General features: G+C 49.6%; 1 protein-coding gene and 1 long non-coding RNA gene across 2 annotated transcripts; both read right to left on the bottom strand.

Moving 5' to 3' along the window:
• Positions 1-307: 307 nt before the first annotated feature.
• On the bottom strand, positions 308-2,937 carry LOC127910653 (uncharacterized). Its single transcript, XR_008075615.1, has 4 exons — positions 2,266-2,937; positions 2,001-2,196; positions 1,304-1,510; positions 308-1,165 (listed from the first exon to the last, which is right to left on the bottom strand). It is a non-coding gene; the product is annotated as an uncharacterized LOC127910653 (long non-coding RNA).
• A 9,637-nt stretch (positions 2,938-12,574) lies between these two features.
• LOC127910811 (uncharacterized) lies at positions 12,575-16,204 on the bottom strand. Its single transcript, XM_052475807.1, has 3 exons — positions 15,534-16,204; positions 14,950-14,984; positions 12,575-14,480 (listed from the first exon to the last, which is right to left on the bottom strand). Exon 3 carries the CDS (start codon positions 13,565-13,567, stop codon positions 12,575-12,577), a length of 993 nt encoding a protein of 330 aa, XP_052331767.1. The 5' UTR covers positions 13,568-14,480; positions 14,950-14,984; positions 15,534-16,204.
• Positions 16,205-19,522: the final 3,318 nt, after the last annotated feature.

Here is a 19,522-nt window from a genome sequence, read left to right as displayed (position 1 = left end):
CAAAAGGTCGCAAAGTTCAAGGGGGCCGAATACTTTCGTAAGGCACTGTACTTATATTATGTTTAATTTGGAATTTTTTATCTTCTGACCATCATTCTCTCTCTCACACAGTAACTCCACTCCCACTTGTCTCTCCAATTCCACATCCCAACCCTCAGCCCATCCCAACCCTCAGCTTCCCTCAGCCCATCCCAACCCTCAGCTTCCCTCAGCCCATCCCAACCCTCAGCTTCCCTCAGCCCATCCCATCTATCTCCGCCGGCCACCCACTTCGTGTTTCTACGCAACACATATCTTTCAACTATGCTATGATGTTTAACGTACAATTTCAATCTATCTAATCGAATGGAATTGACTGACCCGGTCTCTCCAGATCTCTACTATTTCTAGGGTCAATTTTAGATCAATGCTATGCATTTTCAGCCATTCCTGAACCTGAGAGCAGAAACAGGCCAAAATAAATGGTGTATTGATTCTGTATCCTCACAACAAAATCTGCAGAGCTTCGATGATTTTATGCCCCAAATATTCAACATTTTGTTTGTGGCAAGAATTCAATATAATAAGTTTAGCTGAAAAGCACAAAGTCTTGAACCTTGCGTTGTTTTATATATCAACTCATACACCCTGTACCTTACACCCTGTACCATACACCCTGTACCATACACCCTGTACCATACACCCTGTACCATACACCCTGTACCTTACACCCTGTACCATACACCCTGTACCATACACCCTGTACCATACACCCTGTACCATACACCCTGTACCATGCACCCTGTACCATACACCCTGTACCATGCACCCTGTACCATGCACCCTGTACCATACACCCTGTACCATACACCCTGTACCATACACCCTGTACCATACACCCTGTACCATACACCCTGTACCTTACACCCTGTACCATACACCCTGTACCATACACCCTGTACCATGCACCCTGTACCATACACCCTGTACCATACACCCTGTACCATACACCCTGTACCATACACCCTGTACCATACACCCTCTTCCCAACTATTTTCCAAGCTGTATGGCACAGTTCACAACATCCTGGTCCTCAAATGAAACTGGTATTCTTTACTATTTATGCTATTTTTATTCCTCCTCCAGTTTTGATCCTTTATATTGGGCAGACAGACCAGTTCCCTACCTCCTCCCACTGCCACCATCCTCCTCCAGTATTGATCCTTTATATTGGACAGACAGACCAGTTCCCTACCTCCTCCCACTGCCACCCTCCTCCTCCAGTTTTGATCCTTTATATTGGGCTGACAGACCAGTTCCCTACCTCCTCCCACTGCCACCCTCCTCCTCCAGTTTTGATCCTTTATATTGGGCAGACAGACCAGTTCCCTACCTCCTCCCACTGCCACCCTCCTCCTCCAGTTTTGATCCTTTATATTGGGCAGACAGACCAGTTCCCTACCTCCTCCCACTGCCACCCTCCTCCTCCAGTTTTGATCCTTTATATTGGGCAGACAGACCAGTTCCCTACCTCCTCCAGTTTTGATCCTTTATATTGGGCTGACAGACCAGTTCCCTACCTCCTCCAGTTTTGATCCTTTATATTGGGCTGACAGACCAGTTCCCTACCTCCTCCAGTTTTGATCCTTTATATTGGGCAGACAGACCAGTTCTCTACCTCCTCCAGTTTTGATCCTTTATATTGGGCTGACAGACCAGTTCCCTACCTCCTCCAGTTTTGATCCTTTATATTGGGCTGACAGACCAGTTCCCTACCTCCTCCAGTTTTGATCCTTTATATTGGGCTGACAGACCAGTTCCCTACCTCCTCCAGTTTTGATCCTTTATATTGGGCAGACAGACCAGTTCTCTACCTCCTCCAGTTTTGATCCTTTATATTGGGCTGACAGACCAGTTCCCTACCTCCTCCAGTTTTGATCCTTTATATTGGGCTGACAGACCAGTTCCCTACCTCCTCCAGTTTTGATCCTTTATATTGGGCTGACAGACCAGTTCCCTACCTCCTCCAGTTTTGATCCTTTATATTGGGCAGACAGACCAGTTCCCTACCTCCTCCAGTTTTGATCCTTTATATTGGGCAGACAGACCAGTTCCCTACCTCCTCCAGTTTTGATCCTTTATATTGGGCAGACAGACCAGTTCCCTACCTCCTCCAGTTTTGATCCTTTATATTGGGCAGACAGACCAGTTCCCTACCTCCTCCCGATGCCACCCTCCTCCTCCAGTTTTGATCCTTTATATTGGGCAGACAGACCAGTTCCCTACCTCCTCCAGTTTTGATCCTTTATATTGGGCAGACAGACCAGTTCCCTACCTCCTCCAGTTTTGATCCTTTATATTGGGCAGACAGACCAGTTCTCTACCTCCTCCCGCTGCCACCTGCCTCCTCCATTTTTGGGGCAATGCTGTAATCAATTGGTTGTACTCTTGGATTGAGCAGCCATTCCCGTACAATTCTGATAACTCCATGAAGAACATAACTCTACCATTGCAATTTACAATATAATTTAAGAACAAAATACCCTCTTCAAACATATTTCCCATAAATACAGGTATTTTATCAACCAGCACATTAGGGAGTGGAAGGCCGGTGTGTGTGTGTGCGCGTGTGTGTGTGTGCCATAATAGTTTTTGTAATATTTGTTGTATCTTTTCAGGGGGATGAAATTGAGATTGTAGCCAGCTCTGCAATGCTTGTTTGGGGAAGACAGATACTTGAAAAAAAAGTAACAATCAAAAATGAGCCTGTAAAACAAGACATGTCACTGGTGTATGTGACAAAATACATCTTGTTTTTTATACTGTGTTTTATTCATTTATATCTAATGTCCAGCATATTACTGTGGACACCAAATAACTGTCCAGGGGCGAAGGGGCCAGAGACTGGTCCTGGGCATACATTCACCTGGCTCTCTAAAATGGATCCTTGGTGCTAGCAGGGGAAATCACCCTCACCCAAATGGAGGTCCAGTACTCTTTCTCTGACAACAGGTCCCATGGACCACAGAGACTCAGAGCCACAACTTGTTAGGGGTCAGAGAGTAGAGGGGGGGGGGGCATTTAATCCCACAGCCTTGCATTAATGAGTAGCACTCCAATTTCTACGAGAGAGAGAGAGAGAGAGAGAGAGAGAGAGAGAGAGAGAGAGAGAGAGAGAGAGAGAGAGAGAGAGAGAGAGAGAGAGAGAGAGCAAACAGAGAGAGAGAGAGAGAGCAAACAGAGAGAGAGAGAGAGAGCAAACAGAGAGAGAGCGAGAGAGAGAGGGAGGGAGAGCCTGACTGCTTTCTTTTTCTAAGGGAGGCTATATTACGAACAGGAAAGTACACATGCTATGTTAAATGAAAACCGCTCCGTCTCCCCCTCCCTCCTTCGCTGCCTCTCCCCCTCTCTCCTTCGCTCCCTCTCCCCCTCTCTCCTTCGCTGCCTCTCCCCATCTCTCTCCTTGGCTGCCTCTCTCCCTCTCCCCCTCTCTCTCCTTCGCTCCCTCTCCCCATCTCTCCTTCGCTGCCTCTCCCCCTCTCTCCTTTGCTCCCTCTCCCCCTCTCTCCTTCGCTCCCTCTCCCCCTCTCTCTCCTTCGGTGCCTCTCCCCCTCTCTCTCCTTCTCTCCCTCTCCCCCTCTCTCTCCTTCGCTCCCTCTCCCCCTCTCTCTCCTTCTCTCCCTCTCCCCCTCTCTCTACTTCTCTCCCTCTCCCCCTCTCTCTCCTTCGCTCCCTCTCCCCCTCTCTCTCCTTCTCTCCCTCTCAACCTCTCTCTCCTTCTCTCCCTCTCCCCTCTCTCTCCCTTCGCTCCCTCTCCCCCTCTCTCTCCTTCTCTCCCTCTCCCCCTCTCTCTCCTTCTCTCCCTCTCCCCCTCTCTCTCCTTCTCTCCCTCTCCCCCTCTCTCTACTTCGCTCCCTCTCCCCCTCTCTCTACTTCGCTCCCTCTCCCCCTCTCTCTACTTCGCTCCCTCTCCACCTCTCTCTCCTTCGCTCCCTCTCCCCCTCTCTCTCCTTCGCTCCCTCTCCCCCTCTCTCTCCTTCTCTCCCTCTCCCCTCTCTCTACTTCGCTCCCTCTCCCCCTCTCTCTACTTCGCTCCCTCTCCACCTCTCTCTACTTCGCTCCCTCTCCACCTCTCTCTCCTTCTCTCCCTCTCCCCCTCTCTCTCCTTCTCTCCCTCTCCCCCTCTCTCTACTTCGCTCCCTCTCCCCCTCTCTCTCCTTCTCCCCCTCTCTCTACTTCGCTCCCTCTCCCCCTCTCTCTACTTCGCTCCCTCTCCCCCTCTCTCTCCTTCTCACCCGCTCCCTCTCCCCCTCTCTCTCCTTCTCTCCCTCTCCCCCTCTCTCTACTTCGCTCCCTCTCCCCTCTCTCTCTCCTTCGCTCCCTCTCCCCTCTCTCCTTCTCTCCCGCTCCCTCTCCCTCCTCTCTCTCCTTCGCTCCCTCTCCCCCTCTCTCCTTTGCTCCCTCTCCCCCTCTCTCTACTTCGCTCCCTCTCCCCCTCTCTCTCCTTCTCTCCCTCTCCCCCTCTCTCTACTTCGCTCCCTCTCCCCCTCTCTCTCCTTCGCTCCCTCTCCCCCTCTCTCTCCTTCTTTCCCTCTCCCCCTCTCTCTCCTTCTCTCCCCCTCTCCCCCTCTCTCTCCTTCTCTCCCTCTCCCCCTCTCTCTACTTCGCTCCCTCTCCCCCTCTCTCTACTTCGCTCCCTCTCCCCCTCTCTCTATTTCGCTCCCTCTCCCCCTCTCTCTCCTTCGCTCCCTCTCCCCCTCTCTCTCCTTCGCTCCCTCTCCCCCTCTCTCCTTCTCTCCCGCTCCCTCTCCCCCTCTCTCTCCCTCGCTCCCTCTCCCCCTCTCTCCTTTGCTCCCTCTCCCCCTCTCTCTCCTTCTCTCCCTCTCCCCCTCTCTCCTTTGCTCCCTCTCCCCCTCTCTCCTTTGCTCCCTCTCCCCCTCTCTCCCCTTCGCTCCCTCTCCCCCTCTCTCCTTCTCTCCCGCTCCCTCTCCCCCTCTCTCTCCTTCGCTCCCTCTCCCCCTCTCTCCTTTGCTCCCTCTCCCCCTCTCTCCCTCTCCCCCTCTCTCTCCTTTGCTGCCTCTTCCCCTCTCCCCCTCTCTCCTTCGATGCCTCTCCACGTTTCTCTCCCTCTCCCTCTCTCCTTCGCTGCCTCTCCCCCTCTCTCCCTCTCCCTCTCCACCTCTCTCCTTCGCTCCCTCTCTCTTGTTTTCTCGCTCCTTGTCGTGGCTTATTGTCATTCGGGGGTTACTATTACTGACCAGACTCTACATATGTTACTCATTTCTGTGAAGGATTTTAATTCTAACTCTCATTACCAAACTATGCTGGAAAGGGGTAAACAGCAACAATAAAAATAGGTAGAAACAAGGGTGAAGAAAAACTACTGTCAGGCTTCGTCAGCAACAAGAGTTTTCTCCTTTCTCTCTCGCTGATAACACCAGCACCACTGGGAGCTGACTAGGAGGTCAGGGGTCAACTAAGAGAGCTGGACTGGGGAGCCAGAGGTTTACCATTGTGTGGGAGTATTTGTGTGTGGGGCGATGGTCATGGAGATAGTGAGGCTGCTGAGTGTGTGTGTGTGTGCTTGTGCGCGTGTGTGTGTATGTGTGTGTGTGTGTGTATATGTGTGTGTGTGTGTGTGTGTGTGTGTGTGTGTGTGTGTGTGTGTGTGTGTGTGTGTGTGTGTGTGTGTGTGTGTGTGTGTGTGTGTGTGTGTGTGTGTGTGTGTGCATGTGTGTGTGCATGTGTGCGTGTATGTGTGCGTGTATGTGTGCGTGTATGTGTGCGTGTATGTGTGTGTGTGTATTTGCGTGTGTGTATGTGTGCGTGTATGTGTGTGTATATGTGTATATGTGTGTGTGTGTGTGTGTGTGTGTGTGTGTGTGTGTGTGTGTGTGTGTGTGTGTGTGTGTGTGTGTGTGTGTGTGTGTGTGTGTGTGTGTGTGTGTGTGTGTGTGTGTGTGTGTGTGTGTGTGTGTGTGTGTGTGTGTGTGTGTGTGTGTGTGTGTGTGTGTGTGTGTGTGTGTGTGTGTGTGTGTGTGTGTGTGTGTGTGTGTGTGTGTGTGTGTGTGTGTGTGTGTGTGTGTGCGTGTGTGTGTGTGTGCGTGTATGTGTGCGTGTATGTGTGCGTGTATGTGTGTGTGTATATGCGTGTGTGTATGTGTGCGTGTATGTGTGCGTATATGTGTGTGTGTATGTGTGTGTGTGTGTGTGTGTGTGTGTGTGTGTGTGTGTGTGTGTGTGTGTGTGTGTGTGTGTGTGTGTGTGTGTGTGTGTGTGTGTGTGTGTGTGTGTGTGTGTGTGTGTGTGTGTGTGTGTGTGTGTGTGTGTGTGTGTGTGTGCGTGCGTGTATGTGTGTGTGTGTATGCATAAAGAGTTGTGGTGAGTGCCTTTGTGCGCTCAGTGGTCGCCGCCCCTCGTCTTCACCAACCCCTTCACACCATTAGCAGCACTCGTCACAACCTCTCTTTACCTTGGCTGCTACAGTCATTACCCTGTCTGCCCCTGACCAGATAAATCACACGACACCCAGATCCTCCTTTCTGCTTAATTGTAGCTGTCTCTCCCATTCACCAGCACCCTTTGCTAGCAGCCTGAGCACTAAGTTACGACTGAGGTTTAAGGGGCGACGAAGCTAAGCTGAATGACACTCAGACTGCTAGCTAGGCCTGTTGAAAACTAGCCGCACACCATATCATCAACCACCGTTTTGTCACTTCGGCTATTGGTTTCCCGCCTTGACGAGGAAACCGTTTGTTCCCCTTTGTCTTTCGAGCATGTGTGTGAGCACTGTGTAGTTGCATAGACAGGGAGAGAGAAACAAAAAGGGGGGGGGTAGTTCCCTTTGTTCATCAGACTCTGAGTAGCTGTGGTTGAGCCTGCAGCCGTGTTGCTGTTAGACATGGTTAGGGATGGAGCGAGGGTGTTGTTGTTAGACATGGTTAGGGATGGAGCGAGGGTGTTGCTGTTAGACATGGTTAGGGATGGAGCAAGGGTGTTGTTGTTAGGGATGGTTAGGGATGGAGCAAGGGTGTTGTTGTTAGGGATGGAGCGAGGGTGTTGCTGTTAGACATGGTTAGGGATGGAGCGAGGGTGTTGTTGTTAGGGATGGAGCGAGGCTGTTGCTGTTAGGGATGGAGCGAGGGTGTTGCTGTTAGGGATGGAGCGAGGGTGTTGCTGTTAGGGATGGAGCGAGGGTGTTGCTGTTAGGGATGGAGCGAGGGTGTTGCTGTTAGGGATGGAGCGAGGGTGTTGCTGTTAGGGATGGAGCGAGGGTGTTGCTGTTTGGGATGGAGCGAGGGTGTTGTTGTTAGACATGGTTAGGGATGGAGCGAGGGTGTTGTTGTTAGGGATGGAGCGAGGGTGTTGCTGTTAGGGAAGGAGCGAGGGTGTTGCTGTTAGGGATGGAGCGAGGGTGTTGCTGTTAGACATGGTTAGGGATGGAGCGAGGGTGTTGCTGTTAGACATGGTTAGGGATGGAGCGAGGGTATTGCTGTTAGACATGGTTAGGGATGGAGCGAGGGTGTTGCTGTTAGACATGGTTAGGGATGGAGCAAGGGTGTTGTTGTTAGACATGGTTAGGGATGGAGCGAGGGTGTTGTTGTTAGACATGGTTAGGGATGGAGCGAGGGTGTTGCTGTTAGACATGGTTAGGGATGGAGCAAGGGTGTTGTTGTTAGACATGGTTAGGGATGGAGCGAGGGTGTTGTTGTTAGACATGGTTAGGGATGGAGCGAGGGTGTTGCTGTTAGACATGGTTAGGGATGGAGCAAGGGTGTTGTTGTTAGACATGGTTAGGGATGGAGCGAGGGTATTGCTGTTAGACATGGTTAGGGATGGAGCAAGGGTGTTGTTGTTAGACATGGTTAGGGATGGAGCGAGGGTATTGCTGTTAGACATGGTTAGGGATGGAGCAAGGGTGTTGTTGTTAGACATGGTTAGGGATGGAGCGAGCGTGTTGTTGTTAGACATGGTTAGGGATGGAGCGAGGGTGTTGTTGTTAGACATGGTTAGGGATGGAGCGAGGGTGTTGTTGTTAGACATGGTTAGGGATGGAGCGAGGGTGTTGCTGTTAGACATGGTTAGGGATGGAGCAAGGGTGCTGTTGTTAGACATGGTTAGGGATGGAGCGAGGGTATTGCTGTTAGACATGGTTAGGGATGGAGCAAGGGTGTTGTTGTTAGACATGGTTAGGGATGGAGCGAGGGTATTGCTGTTAGACATGGTTAGGGATGGAGCAAGGGTGTTGTTGTTAGACATGGTTAGGGATGGAGCGAGCGTGTTGTTGTTAGACATGGTTAGGGATGGAGCAAGGGTGTTGTTGTTAGACATGGTTAGGGATGGAGCGAGGGTGTTGTTGTTAGACATGGTTAGGGATGGAGCGAGGGTATTGCTGTTAGACATGGTTAGGGATGGAGCAAGGGTGTTGTTGTTAGACATGGTTAGGGATGGAGCGAGCGTGTTGTTGTTAGGGATGGAGCGAGGGTGTTGCTGTTAGGGATGGAGCGAGGGTGTTGCTGTTAGGGATGGAGTGAGGGTGTTGCTGTTAGGGATGGAGCGAGGGTGTTGCTGTTAGGGATGGAGCGAGGGTGTTGCTGTTAGGGATGGAGCGAGGGTGTTGCTGTTAGACATGGTTAGGGATGGAGCAAGGGTGTTGTTGTTAGACATGGTTAGGGATGGAGCGAGGGTGTTGCTGTTAGGGATGGAGCGAGGGTGTTGCTGTTAGGGATGGAGCGAGGGTGTTGTTGTTAGACATGGTTAGGAATGGAGCGAGGGTGTTGTTGTTAGGGATGGAGCGAGGGTGTTGCTGTTAGGGATGGTTAGGGATGGAGCGAGGGTGTTGCTGTTAGGGATGGTTAGGGATGGAGCGAGGGTGTTGCTGTTAGGGATGGGGCAAGGGTTTTGCTGTTGGGGATGGGGCAAGGCTGTTGCTGTTAGGGATGGAGCGAGGGTGTTGCTGTTAGGGATGGAGCGAGGGTGTTGCTGTTAGGGATGGAGCGAGGGTGTTGCTGTTAGGGATGGAGCGAGGGTGTTGCTGTTAGGGATGGAGCGAGGGTGTTGCTGTTAGGGATGGAGCGAGGGTGTTGCTGTTAGGGATGGAGCGAGGGTGTTGCTGTTAGGGATGGAGCGAGGGTGTTGCTGTTAGGGATGGAGCGAGGGTGTTGCTGTTAGGGATGGAGCGAGGGTGTTGCTGTTAGGGATGGAGCGAGGGTGTTGCTGTTAGGGATGGAGCGAGGGTGTTGCTGTTAGGGATGGAGCGAGGGTGTTGCTGTTAGGGATGGAGCGAGGTGTTGCTGTTAGGGATGGAGCGAGGGTGTTGCTGTTAGGGATGGAGCGAGGGTGTTGCTGTTAGGGATGGAGCGAGGGTGTTGCTGTTAGGGATGGAGCGAGGGTGTTTCTGTTAGGGATGGAGCGAGGGTGTTGCTGTTAGGGATGGAGCGAGGGTGTTGCTGTTAGGGATGGAGCGAGGGTGTTGCTGTTAGGGATGGAGCGAGGGTGTTGCTGTTAAGGATGGAGCGAGGGTTGAAACAACAACGCCAACACAACCCATCCATGTGTGTGTGTGTTTCAACTTTCAAGTTTTAATGTCACATGCACAAGTACAGTGAAATGCCTTTCTTGCAAACTCAAAACCCAACAATGAATAACAATGTATTACTAGAAAAAACACACAAGCAATAAGAAGTAGAAATATGAAACGGACAATAAAGTAAGTAAGTAATCATACTATATACAGGAAATGTGTAAAAACTCAGTTCCAATAGCATATTTACAATGTGCAGGGATACTGGAGTGATGGAGGTACTGTAGATACAGTGGGGAGAACAAGTATTTGATACACTGACGATTTTGCAGGTTGTCCTACTTACAAAGCATGTAAAGGTCTGTACTTTTTATCATAGGTACACTTCAACTGTGAGAGACGGAATCTAAAACAAAAATCCAGAAAATCACATTGTATGATGAAGTAATTAATTTTCATTTTATTGCATGACATAAGTATTTGATCACCTACCAACCAGTAAGAATTCCGGCTCTCACAGACCTGTTAGTTTTTCTTTTAGAAGCCCTCCTGTTCTCCACTCATTACATGTATTAACTGCACCTGTTTGAACTCGTTACCTGTATAAAAGACACCTGTCCACACACTCAATCAAACAGACTCCAACCTCTCCATAATGGCCAAGACCAGAGAGCTGTGTAAGGACATCAGGGGTAAAATTGTAGACCTGCACAAGGCTGGGATGGGCTACAGGACAATAGGCAAGCAGCTTGGTGAGAAGGCAACAACTGTTGGCGCAATTATTAGAAAATGGAAGAAGTTCAAGATGATGGTCAATCACCCTCGGTCTGGGGCTCCATGCAAGATCTCACCTCGTGGGGCATCAATGATCATGAGGAAGGTGAGGGATCAGCCCAGAACTACACGGCAGGACCTGCTCAATGACCTGAAGAGAGCTGGGACCACAGTCTCAAAGAAAACCATTAGTAACACACTACGCCGTCATGGATTAAAATCCTGCAGCGCACGCAAGGTCCCCCTGCTCAAGCCAGCGCCTGTCAAGGCCCGTCTGAAGTTTGCCAATGACCATCTGGATGATCCAGAGGAGGAATGGGAGAAAGTCATGTGGTCTGATGAGACAAAAATAGAGCTTTTTGGTCTAAACTCCACTCGCCGTGTTTGGAGGAAGAAGAAGGATGAGTACAACCCCAAGAACATCATCCCAACCGTGAAGCATGGAGGTGGAAACATCATTCTTTGGGAATGCTTTTCTGCAAAGGGGACAGGACGACTGCACCTTATTAAGGGGAAGATGGATGGGGCCATGTATCGTGAGATCTTGGCCAACAACCTCTTTCCCTCAGTAAGAGAACTGAAGATCGCTCTTCCAGCATGACAACGACCCGAAACACACAGCCAGGGCAACTAAGGAGTGGCTACGTAAGAAGCATCTCAAGGTCCTGGAGTGACCTAGCCAGTCTCCAGACCTGGTTCCAATAGAAAATCTTTGGAGGGAGCTGAAAGTCCGTATTGCCCAGCGACAGCCCAGAAACCTGAAGGATCTGGAAAAGGTCTGTATGGAGGAGTGGGCCAAAATCCCTGCTGAGGTGTGTGCAAACCTGGTCAAGAAGTACAGGAAACGTATGATCTCTGTAATTGCAAACAAAGGTTTCTGTACCAAATATTAAGTTCTGCTTTTCTGACAGATCAAATACTTATGTCATGCAATAAAATGCTAATGAATTACTTAAAAATCATACAATGTGATTTTCTGGATTTTTGTTTTAGATTCAACCTGCAACCTGACAACCTGCAAAATCGGCAGTGCATCAAATACTTGTTCTCCCCACTGTATGTATAGGGGTAAGGTGACTAGGCAACAGGATATACGATAAACAGAGTAGCAGCAGCTTGCATGTGAGTGGGTGTGTGGGTGTGTAGAGTCAGTATAAATGTATGTGCATATTATGTGCGAGTGAGAAAATGATGGAGTGAGTGTTTGTGTTTGTGTGTGTGTGTGTGTTGGAATAAGTGTGTGTGAGTGATGGAGTATGTGTGTGTGTTGGAATAAGTGTGTGTGAGTGATGGAGTATGTGTGTGTGTTGGAGTGAGTATGTGTGTGTGTTGGAGTGAGTGTGTGTGTGTGTTGGAGTGTGTGTGTGTGTGTGTGTGTGGTGTGTGTGTGTGTGTGTGTGTGTGTGTGTGTGTGTGTGTGTGTGTGTGTGTGTGTGTGTGTGTGTGTGTGTGTGTGTGTGTGTGTGTGTGTGTGTGTGTGCTCTCCGACCTCAGTTTATTATACCATATGAGTCTATTAATGACTTTGTGGACAGGCATGAAATAAAACAAACATTTGCTCCCATTGGAATGGATTGTGAAACAAAGCCAGCCACATGGCCCTTTGTTTACAGCCACAACACAAGGACAAGAAGGAGAGGTGTGACATGGCCAGGCTCGGGGAGAAACGGGAGGCGGTCTATGAGAACCATAAACATTGATCGACCCGCTTGTGTGTGTGTGTGCGGCAGGGCAGGAATCTAAATGCATTGGCTGGTGGACCCACTTAGAGTCAGAACCACTGAGCTCTTTGGGGTTGAGAGGGATCATACTGCGCAATTCCAATTCCATTTTGAACCAGGGCTAAGAAATCAATCCTAATGCCTTTTCACCACACAGGACTTCATCTGGAATTAGAGGGAGGGGAAAGCAAATTGGACTGGAGATAAAAATTGATCTGATATTGAAATGAACCAAAATAAATGATTGCCTCCCCAAGGTATTGTTTAGTCTGCTAGCATTGCACTGTCTGGCATCCCTGAAAGACATTTCAGAACATGTATTATACATGCACCAAGGACTGCAGACTTTCAGTCTGAAACTGTCTGGGTGAAGGGTTAGTGGGATCGCTGGAGTATAGACATGAGGCAAGAGGGAGATAGACATGAGGCAAGAGGGAGATAGACATGAGGCAAGAGGGAGATAGACATGAGGCAAGAGGGAGATAGACATGAGGCAAGAGGGAGATAGACATGAGGCAAGAGGGAGATAGACATGAGGCAAGAGGGAGATAGACATGAGGCAAGAGGGAGATAGACATTAGGCAAGAGGGATATAGACGTGAGGCAAGAGGGAGATAGACATGAGGCAAGAGGGAGATAGACATGAGGCAAGAGGGAGATAGACATGAGGCAAGAGGGAGATAGACATTAGGCAAGAGGGATATAGACGTGAGGCAAGAGGGAGATTGACGTGAGGCAAGAGGGAGATAGACATGAGGCAAGAGGGAGATAGACGTGAGGCAAGACGGAGATAGACATGAGGCAAGAGGGAGATAGACATTAGGCAAGAGGGATATAGACGTGAGGCAAGAGGGAGATTGACGTGAGGCAAGAGGGAGATAGACATGAGGCAAGAGGGAGATAGACGTGAGGCAAGACGGAGATAGACATGAGGCAAGAGGGAGATAGACATGAGGCAAGACGGAGATAGACGTGAGGCAAGAGGGAGATAGACGTGAGGCAAGAGGGAGATAGACATGAGGCAAGAGGGAGATAGACATTCAGTGGTTAGGAAACGGCTAGTAATGGTGGTACTGGTGGTCCTTCTGTAGCACAGTTGGTAGAGCATGGCGCTTGTAATGCCAGGGTAGTGGGTTCGATTCCCGGGACCACCCATACGTAGAATGTATGCACACATGACTGTAAGTCGCTTTGGATAAAAGCGTCTGCTAAATGGCATATATAAGAGGGAGATTGACGTGAGGCAAGAGGGAGATAGACGTGAGGCAAGAGGGAGATAGACGTGAGGCAAGAGGGAGATAGACGTGAGGCAAGAGGGAGATTGACGTGAGGCAAGAGGGAGATAGACATGAGGCAAGAGGGAGATAGACGTGAGGCAAGACGGAGATAGACATGAGGCAAGAGGGAGATAGACATTAGGCAAGAGGGATATAGACGTGAGGCAAGAGGGAGATTGACGTGAGGCAAGAGGGAGATTGACGTGAGGCAAGAGGGAGATAGACGTGAGGCAAGAGGGAGATAGACGTGAGGCAAGAGGGAGATAGACATGAGGCAAGAGGGAGATAGACATGAGGCAAGAGGGAGATAGACATTCAGTGGTTAGGAAACGGCTAGTAATGGTGGTGCAGGGACAGGCAAGGGGAAGTGTGTGTGTCTGTGTATTGACGGGACCCCAGGTGAACGTGCACACACACACACCGTGGAAAACGCCTCATTGGGTATTGGTTCGTTGGCTCCCCTGGCACACACACACACACACACACACACACACACACACACACACCGTGGAAAACGCCTCATTGGGTATTGGTTTGTTGGCTCCCCTGGCACACACACACACACACCGTGGAAAACGCCTCATTGGGTATTGGTTCGTTGGCTCCCCTGGCACACACACACACACACACCGTGGAAAACGCCTCATTGGGTATTGGTTCGTTGGCTCCCCTGGCACACACACACACACCGTGGAAAACGCCTCATTGGGTATTGGTTTGTTGGCTCCCCTGGCACACACACACACACCGTGGAAAACGCCTCATTGGGTATTGGTTCGTTGGCTCCCCTGGCACACAAGGAATGTGTTACACCGTCAACTCATTACATCATCATTTGTTATTTTGTTGAAATTTGGCACTAATCTCTTCATGCCTGGTTACAGGCGAGGACAAGGAGTGGTGTGTCAGACCACTAAGTTTGGTTTGTCAGACCACTAAGTTTGGTTTGTCAGACCACTAAGTTTGGTTTGTCAGACCACTAAGTTTGGTTTGTCAGACCACTAAGTGGTTCCCCATCACTCTCTCTACCTCAACCCCATCTCTCATTACCTGTCATTCTCTCTACCTCAGGCCCATCTCTCCTTCTGTCACTCTCTCTACCTCAGGCCCATCTCTCCTTCTGTCACTCTCTCTACCTCAGGCCCATCTCTCCTTCTGTCACTCTCTCTACCTCAGGCCCATCTCTCCTTCTGTCACTCTCTCTACCTCAGGCCCATCTCTCCTTCTGTCACTCTCTCTACCTCAGGCCCATCTCTCCTTCTGTCACTCTCTCTACCTCAGGCCCATCTCTCCTTCTGTCACTCTCTCTACCTCAGGCCCATCTCTCCTTCTGTCACTCTCTCTACCTCAGGCCCATCTCTCCTTCTCTGTCACTCTCTCTACCTCAGGCCCATCTCTCCTTCTCTGTCACTCTCTCTACCTCAGCCCCATCTCTCCTTCTGTCACTCTCTCTACCTCAGGCCCATCTATCCTTCTCTGTCACTCTCTCTACCTCAGCCCCATCTCTCCTTCTGTCACTCTCTCTACCTCAGCCCCATCTCTCCTTCTCTGTCACTCTCTCTACCTCAGGCCCATCTCTCCTTCTCTGTCACTCTCTCTACCTCAGGCCCATCTCTCCTTCTCTGTCACTCTCTCTACCTCAGGCCCATCTATCCTTCTCTGTCACTCTCTCTACCTCAGCCCCATCTATCCTTCTGTCACTCTCTCTACCTCAGGCCCATCTCTCCTTCTCTGTCACTCTCTCTACCTCAGGCCCATCTCTCCTTCTCTGTCACTCTCTCTACTTCAGCCCCATCTATCCTTCTCTGTCACTCTCTCTACTTCAGCCCCATCTATCCTTCTCTGTCACTCTCTCTACCTCAGGCCCATCTCTCCTTCTCTGTCACTCTCTCTACTTCAGCCCCATCTATCCTTCTCTGTCACTCCCTCTACTTCAGCCCCATCTCTCCTTCTGTCACTCTCTCTACCTCAGGCCCATTTATCCTTCTCTGTCACTCTCTCTACCTCAGGCCCATCTATCCTTCTCTGTCACTCTCTCTACTTCAGCCCCATCTATCCTTCTCTGTCACTCTCTCTACTTCAGCCCCATCTATCCTTCTCTGTCACTCTCTCTACTTCAGCCCCATCTCTCCTTCTGTCACTCTCTCTACCTCAGGCCCATCTCTCCTTCTCTGTCACTCTCTCTACTTCAGCCCCATCTATCCTTCTCTGTCACTCTCTCTACTTCAGCCCCATCTCTCCTTCTGTCACTCTCTCTACCTCAGCCCCATCTCTCCTTCTGTCACTCTCTCTACCTCAGCCCCATCTCTCCTTCTCTGTCACTCTCTCTACCTCAGCCCCATCTCTCCTTCTCTGTCACTCTCTCTACCTCAGCCCCATCTCTCCTTCTGTCACTCTCTCTACCTCAGGCCCATCTCTCCTTCTCTGTCACTCTCTCTACCTCAGGCCCATCTCTCCTTCTGTCACTCTCTCTACCTCAGCCCCATCTCTCCTTCTCTGTCACTCTCTCTACCTCAGCCCCATCTCTCCTTCTGTCACTCTCTCTACCTCAGCCCCATCTCTCCTTCTGTCACTCTCTCTACCTCAGCCCCATCTCTCCTTCCCTATCATTCTCTCTACCTCAGCCCTATCTCTCCTTCTCTGTCACTCTCTCTACCTCAGGCCCATCTATCCTTCTCTGTCACTCTCTCTACTTCAGCTCCATCTCTCCTTCTGTCACTCTCTCTACCTCAGCCCCATCTCTCCTTCCCTATCATTCTCTCTACCTCAGCCCCATCTCTCCTTCCCTATCATTCTCTCTACCTCAGCCCCATCTCTCCTTCCCTATCATTCTCTCTACCTCAGCCCCATCTCTCCTTCCCTATCATTCTCTCTACCTCAGCCCCATCTCTCCTTCCCTATCATTCTCTCTACCTCAGCCCCATCTCTCCTTCCCTATCATTCTCTCTACCTCAGCCCCACCTGTCATTCTCTATCTCTGCCCCATCCCTAGTTCTTGGACTCAAGCCAAGAAGGGAAATCCATGAAACATGAAGAATGTGATCAGCGCCGGAGCTGCACAACTGCTTACAAAACTTTTCCTCCCAAACAAAGCTACGCTCTGTCCTGAACCAAAAGGAGTTTGTTGCATGCTATTAGGACCGGCCCCAAAATAAGCTTTCTATCTGCTGCCATTGGAAACAAGGTTCAGACTGAGGACATTTGAGCAGCCTTTTCAGAAAGGGGAGGAAAGGGAGAGAGGGAAAAGAGAGGGATTGTCTGCTGCAGGAGACTCAGAGTGCTATCGTGGCACGTCACATGATCCCGCTATGGCCACCTCCGATTGGTCAGGAAGCAGAGCAAATGTATCCGCCATGTAAGGAGGGCTGAGAGCGACACTCTCTCTCCCTCTCGCCCTCCTCTCTCCCACTCTCTTGTTCCAATATTAAAATGGCGGCCGTCGAAAGTGCGCCAAAAAGCAGGCAAACCTGCAGCTCTTTCTTTTAAATGCTTCTTTTCATTTTTTGTAAGTGTTTTTTTTTTATCGAACAACTGTCAAAGCGAGAGAACAGGAGAGGGTTTGAGTAGAAACACATGAAAAAAGCTTGTTTTTTCGCTCAGTGCTGGGCTGGCTGGTACTGACAGTTGAGGGAAGGTTTGAAAGTGTCTACGAGCACTAGTCCAGAGAAGCCCTGTGCTTTTGCCTGGCAGAGTGACATGTGAACACACACGGTGGAACAAAATAAACCACTATTTTCCACAATGCCACACTGAGTTCACACACTCACAACGTGTACACAAACACACACACCAAAATCACAACCTGTGGTGGGCTCAGTGCAGTTCAATGCCACACTGAGTTCACACACTCACAACGTGTACACAAACACACACACCAAAATCACAACCTGTGGTGGGCTCAGTGCAGTTCAATGCCGCATGCATGAATATGACAAATATTTGCCTAGAGGCTAAAGTTTGAGTGGAGCTGAGAGATTGGTCTGATGCCAGTGCGGTACGGGGGGAGAGTGTATGCTGCCTGCCTTCCCACTGCCACCCCAGGAACACCAGTCACTGCCAGGCAGGCCACTAAACTGGGAGTAATGTACTGGGACTGGAGGGAGCAACTATGCTGTTGCTAATGCTAACAAACCAACCCTCCACTCTATATAGACACACTGTATAAATACACTAACTTCTGGTGAACAGATACCATTTAGTGACCTACAATGGGACTCTATTCCACTTCTAGAATGACAGCAGTCGCATGAGGTCCACGCTCCGAGAGAAAGGGACAATGACAAACAGGAGACTGCTTTCAAATGTTCTGGCGTCAATTAGCATGAAAATATAGTAGATATTCGAGACACTTAACTAGACAACAGATGCGAAATACACAATGCACTGCTTCAGAACAACTGAATAGTTAGGTATCTTTTCTTTCTAAACTGACATCCAAATATAGCACATACATACATGATCATTAAAATAACTCCACCGCAAATGGTGGTGTTAGACCATCAATCACAGTGTGGCTGACATCATCAGTGGGGTGAAATAAAGGATGACAAGTCTCATATGGTCAACATACTCATTCTAATAATAACATGACACTGCATGGGAGGGGAGAAACCACAATGTTAACATTATGCCTGACCTATCATGACTTTCAACTGGATTTTAAACCCGACTGTGCACGGTGCTACCACCATCACATACTAGATGGTGCTACTAGGTTTGCAAAATGATGGTCGATTTCCAGAAATCCCAGATGGAAGATTAATGGAATAGGATGGAAAAAGCAGGAATTCAGGGAATGTTCCAACTAGGATTTCTGGAATTCTGGGAAAGTTACCAGGATGTTACTACCCCAGTACTTCTACTTCAGGTTACCAGGATGTTACTACCCCAATACTTCTACTTTAGGTTACCAGGATGTTACTACCCCAATACTTGTACTTTAGGTTACCAGGATGTTACTACCCCAGTACTTCTACTTTAGGTTACAAGGATGTTACTACCCCAGTAATTCTACTTTAGGTTACCAGGACGTTACTACCTCATTACTTCTACTTTAGGTTACCAGAATCAGGTCGCAGTTATAAATGAGAACTTGTTCTCAACGAGCCTACCTGGTTAAATAAAGGTGAAATAAAAAAATTAAAATGTTGCTACCCCAGTACTTCTACTTTAGGTTACCAGGATGTTACTACCCCAGTACTTCTACTTTAGTAAGCAGAGAGAGAAGGGGTGTCCACCACTGATCTCAGAACATCAGATCTCCAGTATGTGTGGATTTAATACCTACAAGCTGCTCTACACTATCAGTAGAGGAATGGAAGGAAAGCAATGACTCCCTACCGGCTAGTTGCCTTACGAGTTGGGAAACATCAGATCTGCAGTAGAAACAGACACTGGGCATAAGTGTCTTAAGTCCACTGTCAACTCCAATAAGGATTTAGTTCATAGGGCTTTGCTGACATTTACTACCCCTGAGCCCAATGCAGCCTGTCCACCCAGCTTGGTGTGGTAGAGGTGGAATTAATGTGACTGACCGGTACATTTAGAATGGTCACTCAGTACCCGGTCATTGGTCAGCCCGGGCAATCATATCAGTGTCTGGACCTTGGGCGATGTCAGCCCTTTGTTATGTTTGTGTTGTCAGGCCTGGCCCGTGGCGGCTACGACGGCCTGCGTGGAAGTTAAGGAGGCCAATCGCATCAGGGCCACTAGCTTCTGCTGGCTTGGCCAGGCGGCATCAGTGAATCATATGAAAGAGGATCATGGTGGAATGTCTATTCTTTTCCCCAGAGTGCCCAGTCGGACGGGCTGGCCCTGATAGAATTAACCCTGCCGTGGATCCCTTCCACCCACCTGACCATAAGGCCGTACGGCCACAGGGCCCAGAGTCAAACAGATGATTTTACCCAGCTAGCGGCCTGAGGAGAGGGGACCGCTGCTAGGGGCTGTGGTGCTATTAAATCAGCTCCCTACTGAGCACTTTTGGATGTTTGGGGGGAGGTGAAACAAGGCAATCTGACACCCAGTGCACTAGTATGGAGAAACATTTTTTTTAAATTCAAATGAACCTTTATTTAACTAGGCAAGTCAGTTAAGAACAAATTCCTATTCACAATGACGGCCTACCCCAGCCAAACCCGGACGACGCTGGGCCAATTGTGCGCCACCTTATGATGTGATACAGCCTGAATGGGGTCAAACATGGGGTCACACTCTGGTGTTTATTTTGTAAACTGCTCCCTATTGCC

The sequence above is a fragment of the Oncorhynchus keta genome, chromosome 22 (genome assembly GCF_023373465.1).
Source record: "Oncorhynchus keta strain PuntledgeMale-10-30-2019 chromosome 22, Oket_V2, whole genome shotgun sequence".
Classification (NCBI taxonomy): Eukaryota; Metazoa; Chordata; class Actinopteri; order Salmoniformes; family Salmonidae; genus Oncorhynchus; species Oncorhynchus keta.
Note: the sequence above shows the minus strand (reverse complement) of the source record. Positions and strands in the feature narration are given on the sequence as shown.

What these genes read in the sequence shown, in the direction of transcription:
- LOC127910811 (XM_052475807.1), bottom strand. Translation starts at nt 13,567, where the DNA reads ATGTCTATCTCCCTCTTGCCTCATGTCTATCTCCCTCTTGCCTCACGT.